This window comes from Delphinapterus leucas, chromosome 9 (assembly GCF_059928025.1).
Source record: "Delphinapterus leucas isolate spDelLeu-1000000601 "Yukka" chromosome 9, BTC_Dleu_Yukka2, whole genome shotgun sequence".
Taxonomy (NCBI): domain Eukaryota; kingdom Metazoa; phylum Chordata; class Mammalia; order Artiodactyla; family Monodontidae; genus Delphinapterus; species Delphinapterus leucas.
This window is the reverse complement of record NC_143137.1, coordinates 78,873,706-78,897,872: the sequence shown is the minus strand read 5'-3', so window position 1 is coordinate 78,897,872 and position 24,167 is coordinate 78,873,706. Positions and strand designations below refer to the sequence as shown.

General features: G+C 35.1%; 1 protein-coding gene across 2 annotated transcripts in view; it reads right to left on the bottom strand.

Moving 5' to 3' along the window:
- Positions 1–24,167, bottom strand: part of SEMA3A (semaphorin 3A) — a 237,674-nt gene that overhangs the window by 152,460 nt on the left and 61,047 nt on the right. For both annotated transcript variants that reach the window (XM_089917757.1, XM_089917756.1), the window contains exons 2-4: positions 23,284–23,441; positions 18,822–18,884; positions 4,073–4,192 (exon numbers count right to left, since the gene is read on the bottom strand). In XM_089917757.1, the coding sequence (XP_089773883.1) occupies positions 4,073–4,192; positions 18,822–18,884; positions 23,284–23,441 (341 nt within the window). The remainder of the gene's footprint in view (positions 1–4,072; positions 4,193–18,821; positions 18,885–23,283; positions 23,442–24,167) is intronic.

Here is a 24,167-nt window from a genome sequence, read left to right as displayed (position 1 = left end):
CATTTGAATGGCATGGATGCTGAAAGCTTAAACACAAAACTCATCTGTACTCTAGCTCTGAATCATTCCTTCCGTGAATTCTGCATGCATTTTAATAATAAACACACACATGCGTATGGAGCATGTGACCTCACTGGGAGTTATCTGCAATGTCAAGTACTACTGGAGGATAACCAAGAATTGACTGACGCATCTTATAGAACTGGAGTTAATTAATAGGCCTACCAATTCCCAATTGTACTACAGGAAACACAAACACAAAATCTGCTTAATACAGCAATAAATGACATACCGTGTGTGGTCATAAGGCATTCACCATACAGCAAGAGTAGTTTTGGAATACAGTATTCAGAAGTTTAAATATTGCTATTAAAATGCTAGAAGAGCAAAATTGGGTCTATTTTCATAATTAGAAGACTAAACAAGGTTTTTTCTTTTTTTTGCAAACTGTTCATGATTATTTAAAAGGAATTGCTATTTCCTCGTATAAGATCTGAAGCTATTAAATGATGAAGGATGTCTTGCTTTGTTTCAAAAGTGATGTCTTTTGTGGCATCCAGCCATCTGGAATGGTAAGTCCATAATTTCTAACAATGAATTTCAACAATCTTGGGGACTCAATGTAAGACAAAGAGTTATTTTAAAGGAAGAGCACTGCAAAGAAAAAACTGGATGTTAAAATGTCCATGAATTCATGATAAAAGCAAAAAGCAAAATGTCCTTTTTTGTATGATAAAATTATTTGTAATATGTAAAGCCTGGACAGAAGTTTAAAAAGTAAACTATTTCACTATTTTATGTAGAACGGGGCAGGAACAGCAAAGTATACATGCTACTTTTCAACCAGAATACAGGAGAAAGATTTGTCTTGGTTCTTTCTGAAAATCCATCCTTGTAAATAAAAGTTACTAAATTCAAACTTCATGAGACCTTATGAACTCTTATCCAACAATCCTGGCTTCAGTCCTGATTATTATTTTATTTCTTATTCTTCCAATCTTTCCATTACCAGCATTATTTTCCTAACGGCATGAAGCACATATTGTCTCTTTTTTCTCAACTTCAAAAACAGCATAAATGTTTAAATCCAAGTGTAGTATTTTTAGTACCAATATAGATCAATTTAAAGCAGATTCTCTCTTAAGGCAGCTTAAGCATTGAAAATTAAATTTTATGTTGTCTAGACAAGCCATCGTGATAATATCTTTTCCAGAATTTCCCAGATTGACTGTCTAGACTGCTCCAAATTCCCCCAGGTAATTGCATAATCATTTTCCCTCTGACCCCCTAAACAGTCTGGAACAGTATCTCCCCATGTATAGTTGCCATGCAAATCAAGATCACTGAGCTTCTGAAGGAGGACTTCTCTCAAAGGTTCTGAGTTTTAGGATTTCAGGAAAATACTTGTACGTCAATATCCCACCTTAAGGAGATGGGAAGCTTTATTTATTTATTTCAGTGGAGGAAACGGCCTCCTCCATTTTCCTGGGTAAATGGCCTGGCTCCAGAAGCTGTACCTCTGCATCTCCCCACCCATCCATAAAGCAGCAATAAAGTAGTTGATGAGATGAGAAGGAAGGAACTTTGCTAAAGAGCAACTTCAAAAAGAAAAAGCACAAAACAAAACTACATTTTGGGGAAAATGGTAAAAATACAGGAACAATATATGATATTTTAATTTAAACGACCACCAAGATCATCTAAGCTTCAAATTTAAAAATGGAGGAAATTAAGCTAAGTACAGAATGACCTGGCAACAATGAGAGCCCAGTGCAGTAACATACAACCTCTGATGAAAGAGGTACATTTAACAGCAAGGTGATAATTATCACCATAAACCCTGAAACCGCTTTCAGCCTGAAATACACATTTCTATTTTAAAAATGATAATCCACATTTTTTTTTCAGTATCTGCTACCTATTAGACAACATTAAACTCTTACAACAACTGTATGAGGTAGAGACCATTCTCATTACCACTTTCTAGAGTAGAAACAAAGACACAAAGAAAGTTAGTAGCTTGCTCCTTATCAAGCATCCAGTACTGAATTGAGGTTGGACCAAAGCCCTGCAGTGTGAGGCCAGGTGACCTGCCTTTAACAATGATGGGATTAGAACTCCCTGAGTTTCTACAGCAAAAAATGTCAGTGGGTCACGCCCCGCTGGGAGGGTTGGAAAGCAGTTGGAGGTAATAAGTCAAGTTCTCATTTAAAACATATGGACACTGAGAATCGCTGAGGTTTGTTTTGTTTTTACATGTTATGAGACAGTCTCAGAGAGGTTAAGTAATTTTTCCAGTGCTCCACAGCTAGTAAGTTGCCGAACATGATCAGAAGTCAGATCTGTCCCTAAAGCCTGTATCTTTTCCACCAACCTGTGCTTGGAGCTCAGCTGTCCGGACCCCACTGTCTTATACAGCATGATGCCTGGCAGATGTAAAAAGTGCAATACGACATGGGGAAGGTTCTCCAGAGCTGTCTCCAGTAAACAGAGAAGTGAGACCCAATTTTAGGGTGCCTGACTATAGGAAATAGCTGAGAAGGAAAGAAAGAGGGAGAGATTTATCCAGAAGTTACTGAAAAGTTAAGTATGCAAAGTATCCAGGACCGTGTGCAGGAAATTATTCCTAATTTCATCAATATGAAACAAGTAATTTAAGTGGAACTGCCCTTCCTTAAAGTTAATTTTTACTTAAAACTCTTGGGTATGTCAGCAAGAACAGTATGCATGCTTGTAAAGGAAGGAAGAAGGATGCAATGGGAGAAGAGGCTGATGAGGGCAACTGTCTACGCCGGTGAGGCCCTGGTAAAGGTTTTTTTTTTTTTTTTGGCTTTTGCGGTACGTGGGCCTCTCACTGTTGTGGCCCCTCACGGGCACAGCCGCTCCGCGGCATGTGGGATCCTCCCGGACCGGGGCACGAACCCGCGTCCGCTGCATCGGCAGGCGGACTCTCAACCACTGCGCCACCAGGGAAGCCCCGTAAAGGGTTTTTATCTTCCCAGGATCATCAGGAAAGTCATAATAATTGTGTTCAGTCTAGAAACCACATAGCCTCGAAGGTGTCTTCTTATACAAAGAAGGCACAACACAAACTGTTTTGATTTCTAAGTCTTTGGGTTGAAACAACATATTTGTAATACTTTTGTACCCATTAAGAAAATATAAAGAAAGGCTCTAGAGTTTAAGTTATAAAGAAGTGGCTAACATGTAAATTATATTTTATCTTTAGGATTCCAGAAATATTCTGGGAACAAATTCTTTATCTGTTGAGTATTTCTGAATTCCAGTCTGAAAGAAAATTCTGTCACAAATGATTTTCTCACCACATGAACACTTTTGTTCTTCTTAGGATTTTGTGCCAAAAATAATAAAAGGGCTTATAATTTAAGGCTATTGATAAATCCAATTCATGGAACTGCTTTCCTACTAGTAACTTTTCCTTTAAATACATCCCTAATTGCAAGTTGTACTTAAAATTTCCCTAACTTTAATTTCCTCACTAAATTTTCTCAGTGAAACGTCTTGTAGGAGTAAGAGACAAATAAACATTTTTTTTCCTTTTTTATACTGACAAAATAATAGCCCAAAATATAAAAACAAAGCCTAGCTAAGCAAGAACATAAATGTGAGTAATTTAGGTCAAACATGAGATCAGATCATTGTGCACATGTATGGCATCCTTTCTTAATCTCTGGGCAGAAGAAAACAACTGCGGTGGCAGACACTTCTGGCTAAGGATGGAAATGGAGGGGAAAAGCTGGCAATATACAAATGAAGGAGAAAACAGTACACATTCAGCCTGCTGACATCTGCTGCACATGCAAAATGGATTGGACTCTGTAATCCAGAGCAAAAGCAAATGCTTCCTTCCTTCCTCCTGTTCCACAGTTATTGTTGAGTGATGGTCTCATTCTTTTTGCATTCACAGATTAAAATTAATAACAGCATCTGAATTCGAAGTAGGTCGCAATGAATAGCAACTAGAAGCTAAATGAACTGAAGAAATTAGTAATGAAGCATTTGAATAGGAAGGGGTCATGGACAAACACCGTTTTTTAAAAGCCAGCTTTACCTCAGGATGATGTCCTATTTCAACGTAGGTGCAAACTGGATGAAAAGCCCCCGTTCCACAGGCGTACAAGTGAGTTTGATTATAAGCCTTAAGCACCTTGATGAAATTAGCACATTCTTTCTGTAAAACAAAAGGAAAACCAGTGAGTTCTAGTGGTCAGCATGGCTGAAGTATCCTCTAGGGTGCTAGGCATGTTTGAACAGATTTCTTTTGTGTCCTTTCACATCATTTTTAGGGCTTATTATTCTATTGTTTGCTCACATTATTACATGAAATACAGAAGGTGTCTGCTTGCATTATTACATGAAATACAGAAGTTCTTATTTTGGGGGGGCAAAATATAATATTCTCTTTAATGTTTTTATTAAAACTATAATTTATTTATACAAAAGTGGAATAAAGTTATAGATAACCATTATCATATGTGACTTTTCTAGAAATGAGGGAAACAGCAAATTATATGGTTAATTAATGAATTATTTAAATCATAACAATGGTGAAAATTTCAGAAGTCAGCTCTGAGTTTAATTTTGGAAAATCAAAAATAAAAGGTAATACAACCTTCTATCAAATATGAATTTGAAACATCATCAGTAACTCATAATGATGGGTGACTGACTTTGAACTTCAGTAGTGCTTCTTACTAGTGAGCTTTATAGACCCTAAGAAGACAAAACCACCTTCTCTTGAAAAAGTCATTTAACCCCCAAAGACAATTTGGGTGTAAGATGAGATAGAGAAGGTGTTAGAGTCTGGAATGTCTATAGGCTGAAGGGTCTTTATTAGAGTGGCTATAATTAATAAATATTTTCATGCAGTTCACGTACATCCTAAACCCATACGTGGATCCCCTGCCCAATGAGTCATGGATCCCCCAGGTAAAAAACAGCTGCTTATAAGAGAGAATTATAGTCATATCTTATTATTATTTATAGAAGTTTAGACATTCTTGCCATTTTATTACCCAAATAAAATGTCACCTAAGAGATAAATGGACAGAGCTCTTTATATTTTTTCTATATACTCTATTATATCTATAGATCCTGTGAAAGAAAATGTAGTTCTACAAACAAATAGGAATCTTAGCCTTTTGTTCCTGTTAAGGAAAGATTTAGGGGAAAAAATCAGACAGTCAAAATATAAACTAGATAATTTTATTGCCAAAGAAATCCAGAGCAGAAAAGACATAATTTTTGCCAACTATTTTTAAATAGGTGAGTCCATATCAATACTGTAAAAATAAAACAATGAAAAGAGAAATTCAAACTATCAGAATATTTTCAAATAAAATGTTATGGTCTATTAACCATACAGAAAATCTTAAAAATTAAATACATATAAGTAGAAAATATGAGTTTGTCATGGAATATACAATACCCATTTTTAATATCCAATTGAGTATTCATATGGTAAATAATAATTACATTGAAAATTATTGTTATTGATCATAGACTTTCTTATACACATAGTTTTGTGTTTTTGCCTATTAAACATTTATAAATAAGAGCCAAATATGTAACTAAAAATGCAGATAAAGATCAAAAGCAGACTATAGTGCAAGTAATGCTGGCAAACGTAACAGTGGATTGGGTTTGTCCTTGCGCCTCTAAGTGTGTAACACTCCCAAAGTCACTCTGTACAACATATGACTCTTCAAGTGAAAGCTCAGAATACATTTAGACTTATGTGGTCCATTGGTGTTTATAACTGAGGTGTTACAATTATTTAAGTACATTTCCACATGACACTTGTATTCTGTGATTGTAGCTGATGATTTTGGTATTAACTTTATTGCCTCCATAAAATAAAGAGCAGACCAAATCTGAGAAGAATAATTGTTATTTAAATTCAAATACTTGCTTTCCATCATCACTGATTTTTCTAGGATGACATCTGAGGATGAACTATAAACATATCATCCCAAAGGTGAATCAGATCTTTTTAAGGAAAAATATGAAACTTGCCAGTTACGACTCCTCATGCTTCCTTATTATATGCTGAGTAGTTTAGGGGAGTAACTAAAATACACATCTAATTCCTCCCACTGTTTTGCTACTTAGATCCTGAATCCTTCTTTTGTCTGGCAAGGCATTATAACATAGAAAATTAAGCACTGAAATCAACTGATTTTGCAACTTCCTATGAAGAAAAATTTCCTAGCTTAAAGAGTACACGCATCTTATCCATGTACCACTTTGAACACGGTACATCTTAGACATAACCTTAGATAAGCTCAGATATAACCTAACTTCCAAGACTTTTAGTCACAAACTCCCCATTCTGTAGCAGTTTCTCCTCCTTCCCCAAGAGGATAGGGCATGGATTCTTGGGCAGAGGAAAGAGGCTGTGGATAGGGAAACACCTGATAAACTCATTTACAAATAAGACATTTATGAGTCTTACCCAAAGGACTTAACCTTGTACTCTTAAGAAAATGCAGTCCTTTGGAAATGAGTCATTTTCAGGAAGGTGTTTTACGGCACCTCTTTCTTTGAAACATGTAGGTGGTCACATACTCTGCTTTTACGTAAAGACAGCTATCCATGACAGTGGACTCAGTATTACAGCATTCAAGATTATAAACAACCAGTTCCAGCACCATATGTTGAAATTAAGAAACTGGATGTGCACACACATACTGGTAAGCAAACGAATATTCTAATAAAGAGTAGTGGCACACCCAGATGGATGTATTGTTCATTTTAGAAAAGAACAGGGTTTTAGTTTGCCCACAGTCATACCTATAAAGATATGCAGGGAATTTAAAATACAAACCCAATTTCTCTAATCTCATTACTAACACCTCAGGGCATCCTAGAAATTTGAGAATAGACCCTAGTTCTCTGCAATAAAGGAAAAAAAAAGGAAGGGAATATTTCATGAGCGCAGATACTTGTGCATACAAATGAAGGCTATGTCACTTCTGCAACTGTTATGAATTCTAAGATTATAGAATCTGTGGGTTCTTATCTCATAGATTGGGCAACTGATTAGCAATAATTATTGACTGAAAAATTCTCAGGATTCTTGAGAATTAGGGAACTGAGCCACACTGAATATCTTAATTTTATTTTGTTCTCTATTAACTGTCAAAGAAGCACCACTCTGATATGACAACTATTCCTCTACAGAGCTGCTGGAAAAAATCACAGGACTATAGTTGTGAAACCTGGCAAAGGGTTCTACTGAGAATGTTGATAAAGATTCTATCTGTCCTACAAAGCAGCTAGACCCAGCCTACTGGCCTGAGGCCTGGAATGATTTTCCCAGTGAACTTTCCCAGGTGACAGCAGGTTGTACTGTCTCTGTGCCTGGGGGCTAGCTCAACATTATTTTGAAGTGAAGGTTGATGCAAATAGAATGGAGAGAAATTTCTGGGGTTTAGAGAGTATGTTAAGACACCTGAACTGAAACAAAGAAATTGAATGAAATACTTTCAAAATTGGTTTAAAATAGCTGCAAGGAAACTCATCAATAACAATTTAGGAAGAAACAGTGGATTAAAAGAACTGCACAGAGAAGAACCCAAAACTTGAAAGAGACATTGTGAGTAATGACTGTTCTTTAAATAGAAAACCTACATAAAAGAGTATCAATCCCTGTCATTCATTTGCCTTCATTCTCCAGCTTATTGCTGCCAAGGTTTTTGAGTGTTCCAAAACGGGATATTCATTTTATTTGGAAGCAGCCTGGACATTCCTCTAAAAAAAAAGGAAGCATGGCAGAAAAAAGAAACACACTTCACACATTTCTGCTCTAGGGAGACAGAAGAAGAGTGTTTCTGACCTTTTCTTGAACCGTGACGATTCTTAAAACTCAGAATGTAATGTACTTTTTGGCATTCAACTACTGCACTGCTTTGCTCAGCACTGGTGGATTTACAACGTAATAAAGAGAATGTAATCAGTTCAAAATGAATTCATTTTTCAAACCTGGATCCTTTTTGGAATTTAAGTTGATACACACACGACAAGTTTAGCCCCAAGTTGGCTTCCCGAGAGCCAGGCAACCATACTGAGCTCTTATTTTACTGAAATGTACTCCAGAACAACAGCATTATAAATTGTTAACTTAGCCTAGTAGTAAAAGTAAAGGCAGTTATAAACCAGCAAACCCAAGGCCACACATGAAGCCCAATGATTCATCATCCTTAGTGACAAACCATTTACACTTATTTTTTAAGAGTTTCTAGTGCCTTCAGGTCAAATGTAGAGAGGAATTACACACAGAGATATTAGCCTGGAAAAATAACTTAGAAAGAAAATGTCTACCCCCAGAAAAGGATATAGAAGCCAAATGCACAGTGATTCAAAAACAAACATCACAAATATGCAGCACTGATTAGAGTGTGTTACAAAGACTCTTCCCGGACAGTTACAAAAATAAAGTCCATCCATCTGTCAAAACAACTGCTCCATGCATTTAAATTAAAACAGAACAGAGGTGTTTTTAACTAACTTCTGATAATTACACTTTCTATAAAAGAATGTAATTTACCTCCAATTCCAATTACCTCCTTGCATGTTCTTAAATTATGGATGGAGCAGTGAAATTTTACTCTAAATAAAAGAAGAGAAAAGAGGAGAGAAGGCTGTGAAGATGAACAATCTATATTTAAATATATTCAGTTCATGATTAAATCAAACAACTTGTTCTAGTTCAAATATAAATCAGCTCAACATTAATGGATATAGTACAACATTGCCTCAGGTCAGTGAACACTCATTTAAAAAGGAAAAAAGTCTCTATCCCATCAGCAATTTATGTTGAAATATTTTAATGTATAATGTAGCAGCTGGGAAAGCAAAGGAAGCCTTTTCCTATCATGGTGGGTGGATACATTTCTGCATGAAAATCCATTAATAAGCTTAATTCCTGAAGTTAATCTGTTGACTTTCTTTTTCTCTGGTCAATTTATTTGGCAAGCTGGCTGAATATGAGAATCTTCGTGCCAAAGCAGTAATCCGTGAGATTGTTCCCATCAATCACTTCATCCCTCTCTGTATTTAAGCTGTTCCATGCTTACCTAGCAATAATGTTTTGTCTTTTTTTCTTTTAACACTGTGCTATCACAGCTGTGATCAGATCATCCATAATCATGTCTTCCTAATACCTCAGCATTCACTAAAGGATGTTAGAAATCGCTTCTTCAAAGAGGCATGTCTAATAAAACTAAGACTTAACTGTGTCCTATTTATAGTCTTAGCCATCTAATGTTGAATTTGTGACTTGGAACTTTTTAATATCCACCTGATGAAATAGTGAGTAGCCTGTTCTGTCCATCTGGGGAGACATTTTCCCCTTCCTTTTTAAGAAGAATTATGGCATAATCAAACCAATGGACCTTTCCACTTCAATGTTTTGTTTTGTTTTCATTTCAGAGAATTTTTTTTAAACATACTGATTCAACTAGAACAACTAAGATGGCATTACTCCATGGCTAGTTATTTAAGTATCTGAGTCTATTCATATTAATTGAACTATAACATCTTCAAATCCATGACAATTAGAAAAGAAATTCTAACTTGGTTTCAATGATGTGATAGACTAAATGAAGACTCCTGCCCAAGGATACCAAAACATTTTACCTAAATGCTCATTTCAATTAAGCATCCCATTTGACTGGTTTTTCACCTCTGGATTGACTATCTGTTTTGAAGTTCTAGAAATACTGATTAAGATTCTATAAACATTTTTCTTTCAAATTACTTGAAACCTTCAAACTTGGTCAAAATTATATGCCTAAGCACTACAGACCATGGTATTAGCAAAAGTTAGCCAATGTGATTCTCTTCTACTATTTAAAGGAGCTTTGAGCAATTTCACTTTGAAATGTCATATGGGCCAGAGAAGCTGATAACGTCTACTTTTGGCTTATATTTTATTTTACATTGTGCTATCGATCTAATTATTACATTTGTACCACTCACTGGAGTTATTTGATTGTGGGTGGTCCATACAATATGTACTTAGCATAACCTTTCTTCATCTCATATTCAAATGAATGCAAAAAATTGTAAAATACTATGCGAAACCAACCTGAATATTTTTTCCTGCCAAACCAGAACTATTATGTAGTCAAAAACCTTACTCTGATTTCAATAATGACATTCTGTGGTTTCCAATATTATGCAAGGTTGTTGAATACTTAGTGCTCATGCCTTAAGGCAACTAAGTCAATGGTTTACACCAAGTAGGTAGATTTACAATCTAAAGAGATTTATTGTGGACAGAATTAGCTGGCATATTAATTCTAACATATATGCATTTATCATGAATGAATTTAATACTCAAATAAGGGAGATGAATTGCATCTTTAATCACATATGAGATGTAGCTTTAAGGAAGGAAGAAAAAAATGAAATCCAGATTTTAGAGGAATGCTTTTTTTTTTTTTTTTTTTTTTGCAGTACGAGGGCCTCTCACATTGCGAAGCACAGGCTCCGGAAGCGCAGGCTCAGCGGCCATGGCTCAGTGGCCATGGCTTACGGGCCCAGCTGCTCCGCAGCATGTGGGATCTTCCCGGACCGGGGCACGAACCCGTGTCCCCTGCCTCAGCAGGCGGAGTCTCAACCACTGCGCCACCAGGGAAGCCCTAGAGGAATGCTTTCTTAAAATTCATATATACCTCTTTTCTACCCTCTGCCTTGTCTAATATCAAAAGTAAAAAAATTTTGGTTGAAATCCTTAATGTCCAAAGTACTAAATGCTATTATATAATTAATAATATAAAATATTCTACATATATTCTAATAAATGGAGGCTCTTTAACCATTTACAATAATCCATTTAGACATATACTCCATATTTATAATATATGTGGATTATACACACATTTATATGTATATATAATGTATACACATATATTAATTTTAAAAATAATTTCTGAATACAGTTAAAAGTTTAAACTTTAGAATTAAAAAATTTGTTTATATTTATTAATATTTAATGAAAATGTTACTTATTCTTAGGTATGTATTTACATTTGAAAAGGTATTCTTGAAGAATTTAAGAAAAACATAGAATAAAAGTAATAAAATCAAAATGAAAAAATAGAAATAACATGAAGGTAGTTACCTATACTAATCTGATGCTTTAAAAGTCAGTCAGACAGGGGTTAGAATTATTAAAGCATCATTTTCCATTTGCTACGTGACTACAAGAAAGTTATTTAGGACTTCTGAGCCTCAGTTTCTTCAACTAAAATTGGTATTAATGACATATCTGTGTAAAGTACATAGTATGATGCCCAGCACTTATTAACGGAAGAGTAGCATCTTATTCTTTAAATAATCAATCATCCATTTGTTGGTTAGAATATTTTCATGTCCGCTTAACTCTCACACCATTCCACACACTGTGCCATGACTTGGGCAAGAAGTCTATTATGAATTGTTCATTTCTTCTTAAGTACAGTTAAAAGAGGTTAAACCCATAATTGGTGGTAATGAGAGGTGGATTTAATAAAATTGGTTTTGAATATTAATCTGTGCTCATTCCTGTTACAAAGGCGAGTTATATTTTGTTCATTAGAATTTTCATGAAATTCCAGTCCTCCAACAGTAAGGACTATCAATTATAAACTTATAATCACTCTTTTTATCAAAGTGGTAGATGGTATGAATCATTGTCACAGTCAAACAGCAAATATAGCAATTGTTTCTCAATAGCTGTGGCAGAATTGTGGTGTGTCACTTAGGTAAACTACATCCTTTGAAAGGAAATGTGTATCTTATAACCAAAAAGGAGTTACATAAATTAGTTAATAAAAGAAATGATTTAGAATAATACCTAGTATACACAGTAAGCTTCAATAGATGTTAGCTATCATTATTACTAGTATTCTTTGAATATTGAATTTAAACTGTTATCAGTTTGCCTGTTATTTACCTCCAAGCAGAAATAAACATACACACATGAATGCACATGAAAATTTGAATGCTCATTTCTGTGACATTTAATAAGAAGTCTTTCACTTGCTCTCATCAGGAATCAGTTGTCTATATACCTGAAGTATCATCAAATTTCATCATGGAATCATACTTAAAAATGAAGAAAGTGACCATAGTCTTTCATTTGTGAGGTCATCTAGGGTGCCCACAAAAACTTATAATCAATATTATCAGGAACAGTAAAGGGTCTATGATTCTGCTCTACTTGTAAGATAACCAGCTACCCTGACACAGTTTTGCAGATGCTGGCAGAAGATATACAGCTCCTGAATCAGAGATAAATGACTTTATTATTTACAGAAATATCAGTAGTCAAAGTATCAGCATTTCTCATGCCAGTTACCCAAGCTCCAGTTCCCACTGGGCAGTGAGAAGAGGGCCAAGTGACACCTGCACTGCAGTGAGGTGCATTACAGCAGAGGAACTCTGGGTTGAGGGAACCTGAACATTTTATACTAGGCATAAGCATCCTGGCCATTACATTTTGAGGAAGATGTTATGTTCATTGTACCTGCAGGTGAGCATAACTTGCCCTTTGCTCTGAGGGAGACACTGTCTCTACTTCTCAAGGTTATTTTAAAAGTATCTTTTTGCTTAAGAGTTCCTCTGTTCATCAGATGTGCAGAAGTGTGAGAGATCTATGAAAAATTATCTCCCAACAATTAAACATCAGGGTTTTGAGATTTAATGAAACCTTATGATTTTTATAGAATCAGAGGTAATTCTAATTATCCATTTAGAGTTTTAACATGCCTTGAAGTCCCTAAAATAAAATTTAAAAAATTAAGTTGATATCAACTTTGACCTTTGAAAAAGTAAATGAAATTCAAGGACTAACATGCATTTTAGACTGTACTGCAACTTCACATGAATGTGTAGCTTCAAATTCTCAGTTGCATTCACTTGGCAAAAATTAGTGTTGTTGAGGTCCTGCAATTTGAGTCATGATAAATTTGACAGACATGTAATAATATATCATATGTTAAAAATGAATAACAACTAAGGACAAAAATATATCTCTTAAGAACTGCAAAAATGTCCCAAAATTCAGGTGCATGATATTGCACTTTGAAATGTATCCAACCAGAGCAATTTTATGAGAATCTGGTTTTTTTGTTCATCTCAGATAGTTGAAATTTTGATTTCCAACAATGTTCAAAATATTTCTAATAGTCATACGGTTGCCATTTGGTTTTACTGAAACTTAGTAAAAAGAGAGATGGTTTAGTAGGATAAACAAAGAAGATTCAGAGAGCTATTGATTCGAAACAGATTCTTTTACCAGCTTAGCATGTATTCAGTTTTCATTTGCAAAACAGGGTCAAGGAAGTTAATCCCTCAATAGAAATGTTATTGTGAATACAAAGTGGATTTTAAGCACCAGAAAAATATCAAAAATAAAAGTAAATGCAGCTAATAGCAGTCAGAATAGAGATATCTGGATTGCATTTATGTCCTTATTGAGGGTATCTGTACAATAATATATATCATGTAATTTTTTTTAAAATTACAACTCTCAAGTAACAACAGTGGAAAAGTTCATGAGCATTTCACTCCTCTAATATAAAAATATCGTAACAATGTAAATGTTTAGAACTTACAACACCAAGAAAAGAAGGCAATGGTAGTATATATATCCTGCATATTCACTTCTGGAAAAAAATAAGTTTAGATTAATCTTATTGTCAGAAATGCCATTATCAGCAGCCTAAGGCACGTTTGTATTCTCTCTCTTTTTTTCTCCATCTATGTATATATGAAGAAAGAGAGAGACTATACATGTCTTAGGCTGTAGATTCCCTCTTACCACAAAGTCCTTTTATTGTGGACTAGTTGCTGAAATCCCAGCAGCTGATTTAATATATATGTATGATGCAAAACTGAGCTGTGAGAAATGATGGTTTGTATCTTCCCAGCTGCCTGGAAGAATGGGGAATACTTTCTGTATAATGCTACACTTAGTGACACAGGAACTATGTAGGTTCAATCAAATGGTATATCCTGACTTGCCGGGTGGCTGTACCATGCTGACCATCTTAACCGGACTTAAAAATGACCTACTCTCAAGATACATAAAAATAACCAGTGTCTTTGTCCTGTTTTTCCTATTGTATTCTTGCATCTGAATCTAATACCAAGAAGACAGCACTTCCTCCAGGATGGTTGGTTTAAAGGAGATTTACTTGCAGAGGACATTTAGAGAAAACACTAAAACCAGTAGGAAAAGGGTAAACTTGGATTCTAGAAACCACGGAGAGCACTCAAGAAGGTTGTTAGTTTACTTTTCTATAAATGTTCAGGTCACTTCCTATTTTGGTTACAATTCTATGTTGAAGTCCTGATGGCTGCAAAAACCACTCAAGGCCTCATTCATGTGGTTTTGAGCATCACAAGAGGTCTTTGAAAGGAATTACTGTCCATCAGTCACAGCTGACTATTATTTACTCAAGATACAGTGCAGAATTTCCTTCAAACTGTCCATGTATCACTTAACAAATATGGTGTTGAATGAAAAATTTAAAAAAAAAAGCCTCTTTACCCTTAATCTTTCTTTTTAAGTGGTTATTTAAGAAATTTTTGGTAAAAATACTAATTCTATTTTTTATGTTTATCAAGGAAGAAATGTTACAATCCCAATAAATCAACTATTTGCTATTTTCTAAAATCATATATTAAGAAAGAAAAAAAATGCATCTGTATGTTAAAGTCCAAATATAACCAATAAATGTCATGTATCCTATTTAGTTATGTAAGTTGAGATACATAAGTGAGGTCTCCTGAAAAGTAAAACAAATTTTAATAAAATTTGTGCATTCCACATGCACAAAATGTATTTTGCATAACAGTCAATGAAAAGCAATATTAAAGGAATGAGATGGGTTACCAGAAAAATAGTATGAAATATATTTTATTATTTAAATATACTTTAGTGTTTGGTGTTTAGTGTTAAAAGCTAAAGCAAAAATATATTTTTCTTTGAACTAAAATATATGGAACTTGTTGTGTTTTCCCTTCATTAAATAAGTGTTAACAAAGAAGAATAAAAATTCACAATGACTGAATTCATTTAATGTAGAATGTAGAGGGATAACAAAAGCATGAGCATTTTATCAGGTTACGTTAATTAGCTGGCTTAAGATCTGTATGACTAATATTGACATACTGTTAAACTTTGAAAAATTTACATCTTTCAGTGCACACATAATTACCTATCTCTAACATAATATATAAGACATAATTTAAAAGTTTTCAGAATCCATATTAAAAGGTGTTATGAAACAATCAGGTGCCATTAATACCCTGTATCAGACTTAGCAAACACCTTATGTTTTAGCTCCTTTTAATTTAGTTCTATCAAACTCATAAGCATTTTCAGTAAACCTGAAAAATAAAGTTGCTTTTCTTAGAGAGGAAACCTCTGAGGTCATGATTAAGGTTATTCATAGGGCACTGTGGGGATCTTGACTTTATTGCAGCTGCTGAAATAACTGTGTCTGGGCTATCACCAGAATCCCTCAGTGTTCAGTATTGACAGTGGAGCAGGAGTGGGAGAGGAGGGAAGGGAAGGGAAGGGAAGGGAAGGGGAGGGGAGGGGAGGGGAGGGGAGGGGAGGGGGAGGGGAGGGGAGGGGAGGGGAGGGGAGGGGGAGGGGGGGGGGAGGGGAGGGGAGGGGAGGGGAGGGGAGGGGAGGGGAGGGGGAGGGGAGGGGAGGGGAGGGGAGGGGAGGGGAGGGGAGGGGAGGGGGAGGGGAGGGGAGGGGAGGGGGGGGGGAGGGGAGGGGAGGGGAGGGGAGGGGAGGGGGAGGGGAGGGGAGGGGAGGGGAGGGGGAGGGGAGGGGAGGGGGAGGGGAGGGGAGGGGAGGGGAGGGGAGGGGAGGGGAGGGGAGGGGAGGGGAGGGGAGGGGAGGGGAGGGGAGGGGAGGGGAGGGGAGGGGAGGGGAGGGGAGGGGAGGGGAGGGGAGGGGAGGGGAGGGGAGGGGAGGGGAGGGGAGGGGAGGGGAGGGGAGGGGAGGGGAGGGGAGGGGAGGGGAGGGGAGGGGAGGGGAGGGGAGGGGAGGGGGAGGGGAGGGGGAGGGGAGGGGGAGGGGAGGGGAGGGGAAGGGGAGGGGAGGGGAGGGGGAGGGGAGGGGAGGGGAGGGGGAGGGGAGGGGAGGGGAGGGGAGGGGAGGGGAGGGGAGGGGAGGGGAGGGAGGGAGGGGAGGGGAGGGAGGGGAGGGGAGGGAGGGGGAGGGGAGGGAGGGGGAGGGGAGGGAGGGGGAGGGGAGGGAGGGGGAGAGGAAGAGGGAGAGGAGCAGGGGAGGCAAGGCGAGGGGCATGGAAGATAAGGGAAATGTACTGAGGTGAATTTTGGAAACCATAAACACAAAAGAATATCTGCTACCTCAGCAACTGAAATATGCTCAGTACTTGGCTCAGTGCTTTTTATAAAATCCAGATAAGTTGTCAGATAAGTATGGTTATTATCTTCAGTGTTCAGATGGAATTGAATTCAGAACAGTTCCACACTACAGTGGTCATGTTCATTAGAGAGGACCAAACAAATTTCATTAATGATGTTTTCACTTAGAAATTGTCTAAGCAACTCTGTTACAGATACTAATAGTTAATTTTGTATCATGCATTACAGTCTATGTAATAATTTCATTTGTGATTGAGTCTTACAAGAATGTCACAAGCTGGTTATCATTACATCCACATGCTTAAAAAGATCAGAATAGGTAAGGTATTTATTTGAATCTCTATTGCTTATTATCTGTGTGTTAATAGCTAAGTTCAAACCCATACATGCCACACAACACCAAAAACTTCAGCAGAGGCACAAAAATTTTGATCTTGACTTCTAGCATAGTACTCAAAATGTTCCAAAATTTTTTTTTTGTTCCAAAATTTTTGAATGAAACAATTCTGAATGAATATGCTGAATCATTATATTTCTTAAGAAAACAGTGGTAATGATACCCACTTGACAAGATTATTGTTAAAACTACATATACAAAATACTATCTAAGTTATCAAAGTACTTGGCACAGGATAGAATTCTCAGTAATTCTGTTTCCATGTCTTCACCTGTTATACTTTAACATAAAGAGAAAAAAAAATCTGTTTTTAAAAGTCACAGCTGTATACAGGTAAAACCTCCATTTCTCTCCATCCTTAGTTATTATCACACTGAAGTCTTTCAACATAATTTGTTAATGGTAAATATAGCATTTTGATGTTAATAAATTTTTGTGTATTCAGTCATATTTTTTGCCTACATTTATGCAATATTACCTACTTCTAAATAATTATCACAAAATCTATTGAACTTCTTTCTCACAACTGCAAATATGTAATGTCCCATTTAATGGATAAGATACTAAAACCCCCCAAAAGTTAAGGTACTTGCTCAAGTAAAATTAATGAGTCAGTGGGGAATCAACATAAAACTCTTGATTCTTTGGACTCCTACTTCATTTTTCTTTCTATTTACTCCTTTTCAATCATCCCAACCTATGTATTAACTTGGGGTAGTATAAAATTTGATAGAACAGAATTTTTTGTCCACTTGCACATAATCAGGAAAGTGTTTACTGTACTATGGTATAATGTGACTTGTAATCACTATATTTAAATTGAAATTTTTAAGGATGAATTTCCCATGTTTGCTGATATGTATTAATCATGGATGGGAGATACCTGTGCTTTGTGCTCCTTTATCTGCCTTCACCTGTAGCCAATTCTGCTACCAGATTGAGACATTCTTTTCCATGAACACTGATTTCACTTCTAAACCCTTCTAAACATATACATAATCTTAGGCAGCTGCTACCAATCAATCAGATCGTCCCTTGAAAATATCTATATGTCTATATACATACATACAAGTTGATTTATGTCTTTATGCACATAGAATAAATTTCTTCTAAATGCTAATATAGAGACAAAACTTTTAAACTTATTTCCTTGTGTTTTGGATCCAAAAATATCTGATAAGACATAAAATAACACAAATATTTAAAATCCTGAATTCATGTTAATTTATTGATTTAAATGATTATAACTGCCTTTCATGATCTGTGCAGATCCTTGGCTATACTTCAAACCAGCGGCCCACTTAATTTAACTGACAAAGTTTACCTCAGGAAAAATGGCCTCTACCTACTAACAGTGGTACAACCATTGTAGGGACTGCTTACCATTCACTCATCTTTTGTCCGTAGTACCCAGGACAATGTTTGTTGCATAGTCATTTCTCAATCCATATTTATTTAAGGAATGAGTGCATGAAATGTGTGAAAGAAGGAGGGAAGGGAAGAGAGAAGTTCTAAGGGAGGAAGGAGAAAAAAGAAGAAATGTAAGAAGGAAAGAAGGGGAAAGGAAAAGAAAGAAAAGGAATAGAATGAAATGGAAAGAAGGAGGGGAATTTCATCATGATGATTCAGAAGAAGAAAAATTTCAATTCATTCAAAAGGAATTCAAGAGGAATTAACATGAAAACAAATCTGCACAAATAAGTTGACTTATTGAGTATAAGTATATATGCTAAAACTGTTAATTACCTTTTGTGTATATAAATCATCAAAAGGAACCCATTTTTGCTTTATTCAGGTGTATTGTCATTTTCTACCCACTTGCTTTACAATAAGATTTTCAATGCTTTACATAAAAATGTCAATATTCAAAATCAAATATCATTAATTTGTTTCTAAGTCCTGAAGCAAAGAATGGTGTTTAATATAACACTGGACAAAAATGATGATAGAGTAATAAATTCCTTATGCAATTACTAAAATAACTTAGTAGATTGATACTTACCAGGATATCTTTTCCAGCCCACTTGCATTCATCCCTTCTGGTGTAAGACACTGGCCACACAATCTAAGGGCAGAGAAGAAACATTATTTTCTGCCAATTAAGTTTTCTAAGAGATCCAACCTTATAGTCTGTTAGAACAAGTGGAGCAACTGAGATAAAGAAAGTTCCATAAAGCATTATGTGGCAGGAACCTCTTAGTTTAAGACTTTGCAGTGGCATCAGTCAATTGGCATGAACTTAATATCTTTCACTCTCTGTCTACCCATTAGGCTTTGCTGTATAAATGAAAGTTGAGCAACACAGAAATTTATGTAGTCAGTAGATGTAAGCAGTGTGCAATGCAAAGAATTGTAAGGCAGGTTGGGAAAGGGAGATCATCCTGAGACCACGTGAGAATCTAGTGAAGAGAGAGAGAAATAAGCATAGAATGTGGCTTGCAGTCTTCTAAATGAATTGGTCTTTATCATAAAATAGTGATTTTGAAATGTTAACATCAGGTGCTCTGGATCCATTTCTGTCATTCAAATCTCAGCATGACATGCTCTAATGAGCAACTGATAGGGTTAGAAAAACCCATTTTAGAAAGGAATTTTTTTTTTTTTTTTTTTTGGACAAGGAAAATAGGTAAGAGTAGCACTACATAATTTCAGGAGATAAAGGAGGAAATGAAGAAGCAAATAGATAGCTCTAAAAAAAAAAAAATCACCTTCCCCACTGTGGGCAAAACTCAGACTAACTGTGTAATAACTATTTTCATCCCTGATATTTGGTCTTCATCTTTCCAGAGGTTCCTGTATTGTTTGAATACAGTGACAGTGGTAGATAAATCAGTTGACAGTGGTAGATAAATCAAGGCATGACTCACGGCTTAGAGAATTGTAGATGCATTTCCCTCAATAATATTAATTCAAATACCCTCATCTAAATTTTAATATAAAATTTTCCAGTCCCCTGAGCAATTCCCATGACTCCTATCTGTACTGGGGTAGAGCAATTTTAATTTTTTTTTATTCATCTTTCTTTTCTGGTAACATTAGTTAATTTCAGGGAAAAAAAAAGTCATATGTAAAAGAAAAATTCAGAGATGATGGCAGTTAATCATCCATGTCTGCTAGAAAGCTTTTAGTCTCAAAATGACTGATTATCATTCATTTGGGAACCTCTAGATAATTCAGTATAAATGGTCATAAACTTGGGCAAAGGCTGTGATAGTCAATCTAGGGAATTAAAAAGCAAAATATAACACATTTATAAATGAGAATTTAGGACATATTGAAATAACCTATGATGACATGGCAAATGCATTTCAGGTCCATATCACAATAAAAAGCCCTAAAAATTTTTGGACATGGATTTATTTTTACCATTTGAAGCTCTTAATTTATGTATTCTTTTCCTTTTCATGTACTTTTCTTCTCATGTGTGTCTGTGTATGTAAAGTAAAACATACACAGGAGGAGGATCAAATATAAATTTTCTCTGGGACACAAAAATTATATATAGAAGAGCTAAGATTTATTGACTATATTCAGCTTTCCAGCTAGATTGTGCAAGAATCACAGATTATTAAAACAGATAACTTTTTAAATTGAAAGGGGCAGGTTGTTTTCTCGTAGTCTCCTAGCTCTTGATTATCAGCATTGACACAACATGGGCCTCATTTTGTGATTTCTCTCTTATGACAAATATTAATAAAAAGTAATTTTGCTAACATTCATGCTAAATTCTCTCATATTTAGAGGGGTGTGTACTTGTTACAGATCAGGGTAAAAAAATATTAGCTTAAAGATCTGGCATGAGTAAAATAAATTCTGGTGTAGAAAGTGCTCTTTTGGAAAGCAATTTAATGAGAATAACTATAAGTCAACGGAACAAATATATAAATTGTCCTTCCAATAGCATCTATTTCCATGAAGAATAATTCCTATCTTTTGGTTAGATTTGTTAACCTGTTGATATTTTTTCTTCTTGCTCAAAAACTTCTCAGTTAACAGTGACTAAATTTCTTACCCTCATATTCAGAGTGCTTCATGATCTATTTTAGACTTTCCCTTCTTTAGGCTTCTATACATCTACCCATGGTAGCTCTTCTTACTCATTATCGAATAAGCATTTATGCCTTAAGGAGACTGAGACCTTTACCAAGGCCAAGAATCTTTTCATGGTCCTTCCAATCCTGAGACTGTGTTTTTGTCTCTAACAGGGATTGGCCTAGTATTTACCTTTATGCTCATACATCTTTAGTATTATCTTGTAAGTTCCTCAAGAATTACTGATGACATACCCTAGCGCCCCCTATAGAGTTTATCACAGTAGTAGATGCTTAGGAAAAAGTTGTTGAATAATATTACATATAGGCTAAAAAGAGCATTAATAGACAATATAGACAAACAGATATAATCCTTAAGTAAACTATATTTACCCTTATAAAGAGTGTGATATAATTAAAATTAAATAATGTATTGAATCGAATGCTTTAAAATTAGAAATATGTCTTCTATTATTAGAATAATGATCTGAATCAAGAGCCTATAAGAACACTATGACACTGGGCAAGTCACTTAACTTTTATTTAACCTATTATTTCAGTATATGTTTATTACAAGTGATGCATCCTGGGCACACAAATGTCTCTAGGATTTTTCTTACCTATAAAATAGTAGGTTGTTTATATGACAATTAGTTCTTTTCAATTTTAGAGCCAACTGAATATATAAACCAAATTAAGAATATTTATTCAGAAAAAATGTTGAATACATTAAACATATATTCTGAGGTGAGATGTGCTCAAATATTTTCTATTTATAGATACATAGATATATACAACAGATACATAGATATAATAAGTATATACATATATTCATATATATGGATTTCATAAAATGATGAAATTTCTATAAACACTGAAAATTTGAACTGATATAACCTCCTGTTATTAAAATATGTAGTCTTCCTAATCATCTTAGATTTTTCATTCATTTTATAAAGGATGGTTGTCTTTCACTAAAACAACAAAAACTTGCTTATTTTTTGACGTTTACAAAAGCTGCTAAGATAAATATTTTGATCATTTCAGAAAAAACAATGGATAATCAGTTTTCTTAGATAGTAGATAACCTTAGGGATATTGTTAATCTGAGGAAGCTTCAAAATCTAATATATTGAAAAATCAAAAAAAGAAATATCCAAGGTGATTTTTAAATGTTATATCTTAATTCCAAAATATATCATTAAGGGCATTGCCATTTTATTTGACTATATGTTGCGAATCAAATCTCTTAATATATAGTCAGAATTTTAATGTTTGGGTAAAAGAAGAAAAGTAAAAGTCTTAGGTTTAGCGGTATACTCTATTAGAGATATGAATCAGCCCTGAAATTAAATCTTCACTTTATCCCAAAACAACATTCTCCAACCAGAAAAAAAGCTTTTTACATTTCTGTTACTTTTTAAAAATAACTGTCCAATATGTTACAGTTTATAAGAAGTTGAGGCACACGACTTTAAAACCAAGTGTTAAGAAGCAGCAAAACTAATATATGTATATATATATATATAAAGTGTATGCACCCTAAAAAGCATGTTATATTACCACTCTTGGGAAAGCTGTTGCATAAAGATCTTTGTTCCTCAGAGAACTGACAGGAAATACCGACTGAAAAAAAACTGTTTCACTTAGAATACAGCATATAGACTCAGTAGCACAATTTCCACTAATCTGTCAATCCATGTTTATTTTCCAAACTGTATAGCTTATTAATTAAATAATCCAGAAACACAATAAGTATATTAAAAATACTGATAGAAAGCTAGTGTCTAAATGTCCATATTTGCAAAAACCTGACACTGAAAACTGATCTTTGGGTTTGGCCAACTTTTTTGTTTAAAAAGCCAGATAGTACATATTTTAGGCTTTGTGATTCAGATGATTTCTATCACAACTACTCAGCTCTGCCATTGTAGAATGAAAGCAGATACAGACAATATGTAAATGAACGAGAGTGCCTGTGTTCTAATAAACTTTCCAAACGCAGGCAACGTTCAGATGAGGCATGTGAATGATGAGTGATGAACTCTGCATGTGCTGGCAATATACAGAGATATGTAAATTATATATAAATATATATACCTAGTACATGAAATCAATTATGATATATTTCTATAATGCTTTAGGTATTTAATTTTATGCAGGAAAAATGATAGAACTGTGGAAGAATAAGCTAAAGTTAGTATTTCTTATAATGATCACTGAAAATACTAGTTTCCTCCCTGATAATTTTGACGGTTTACTACATCCACTGATTTGTGATAGATCAGTGCATTATTTTTATTTGTGTCTGAAAAGATAAAATATTAATTTAAACAATTTTTTTCAGTTGTCACACTGTTAAATAGCTAGAAAATTCTATATAACTTGAATTGTTTCAAAAGAATTATAGTACATATATTAGAATAAAGATACCTTTTGAAAATCCTTGATATTAACCAGGTTGAATGAAAACATGTGATCCTTTGCTCCAACATACAGCCTACTCCGTTCCTCATCCAAAAGGAAGGTATGATAACTGGAGCTGTTGGCCAAGCCATTGAAAGTGATCACATTGTTGGATTCCAACATTTCTGCAAGGTAACAAAGCAAGACATTGGGTGTTAATGTGAGGTCCTATATGAGCACAGACTATCGGTACATGGTAATGTGGCTACTGCCTGCTGTAGTTACCAATCAGTGGTTATTCTTTGTGGTACTAAAAAATATACAGGACTTCTTTACATTTCATTGAAGTGGGAGTTATACTCCCATTAGTTTGCTGATTTCATATTCAAGACCACACACTCCTACACAAGAAAGGAAATACCTTGTCCAAACAACTGGGCTGGTGCAATCTCTGCATGTAGTAATAGATCAGAATGGTCACTTTGTATACAAAATGTCTTTAACTTTACTAAGACTTGTTTAAGTGGTTTCATTTGCTCCAAGTCATTGCTAGAAGGATAAGCATAGGGACCAATAGAGCAGAGGTAGTGTGGGGAAAACACTGTTCAACTTCCTAGGTTGTTTGAGGCCTCTTTTTATTTATGTCTTTTTGACCATTAAATCATTAACTTCACCGTCTAAATCCTTTGTAATATTTTGTAACTGACATATATAATAGATCAACTGAGTTAGGCTTTTACGAAAACACTGAATTAAATAAATTTTACTACATGACCCCAATTTTTCAGTTTGTTATTAATTTCCAATTTGCTTTTGTTGTGAACAGGCAAATACTGAACTTTTTTAGACCTACACCTTAAGTGACAAAAACATCTTCAGATAGAAATAAGTCCACCTTTTCACTAGAGAAG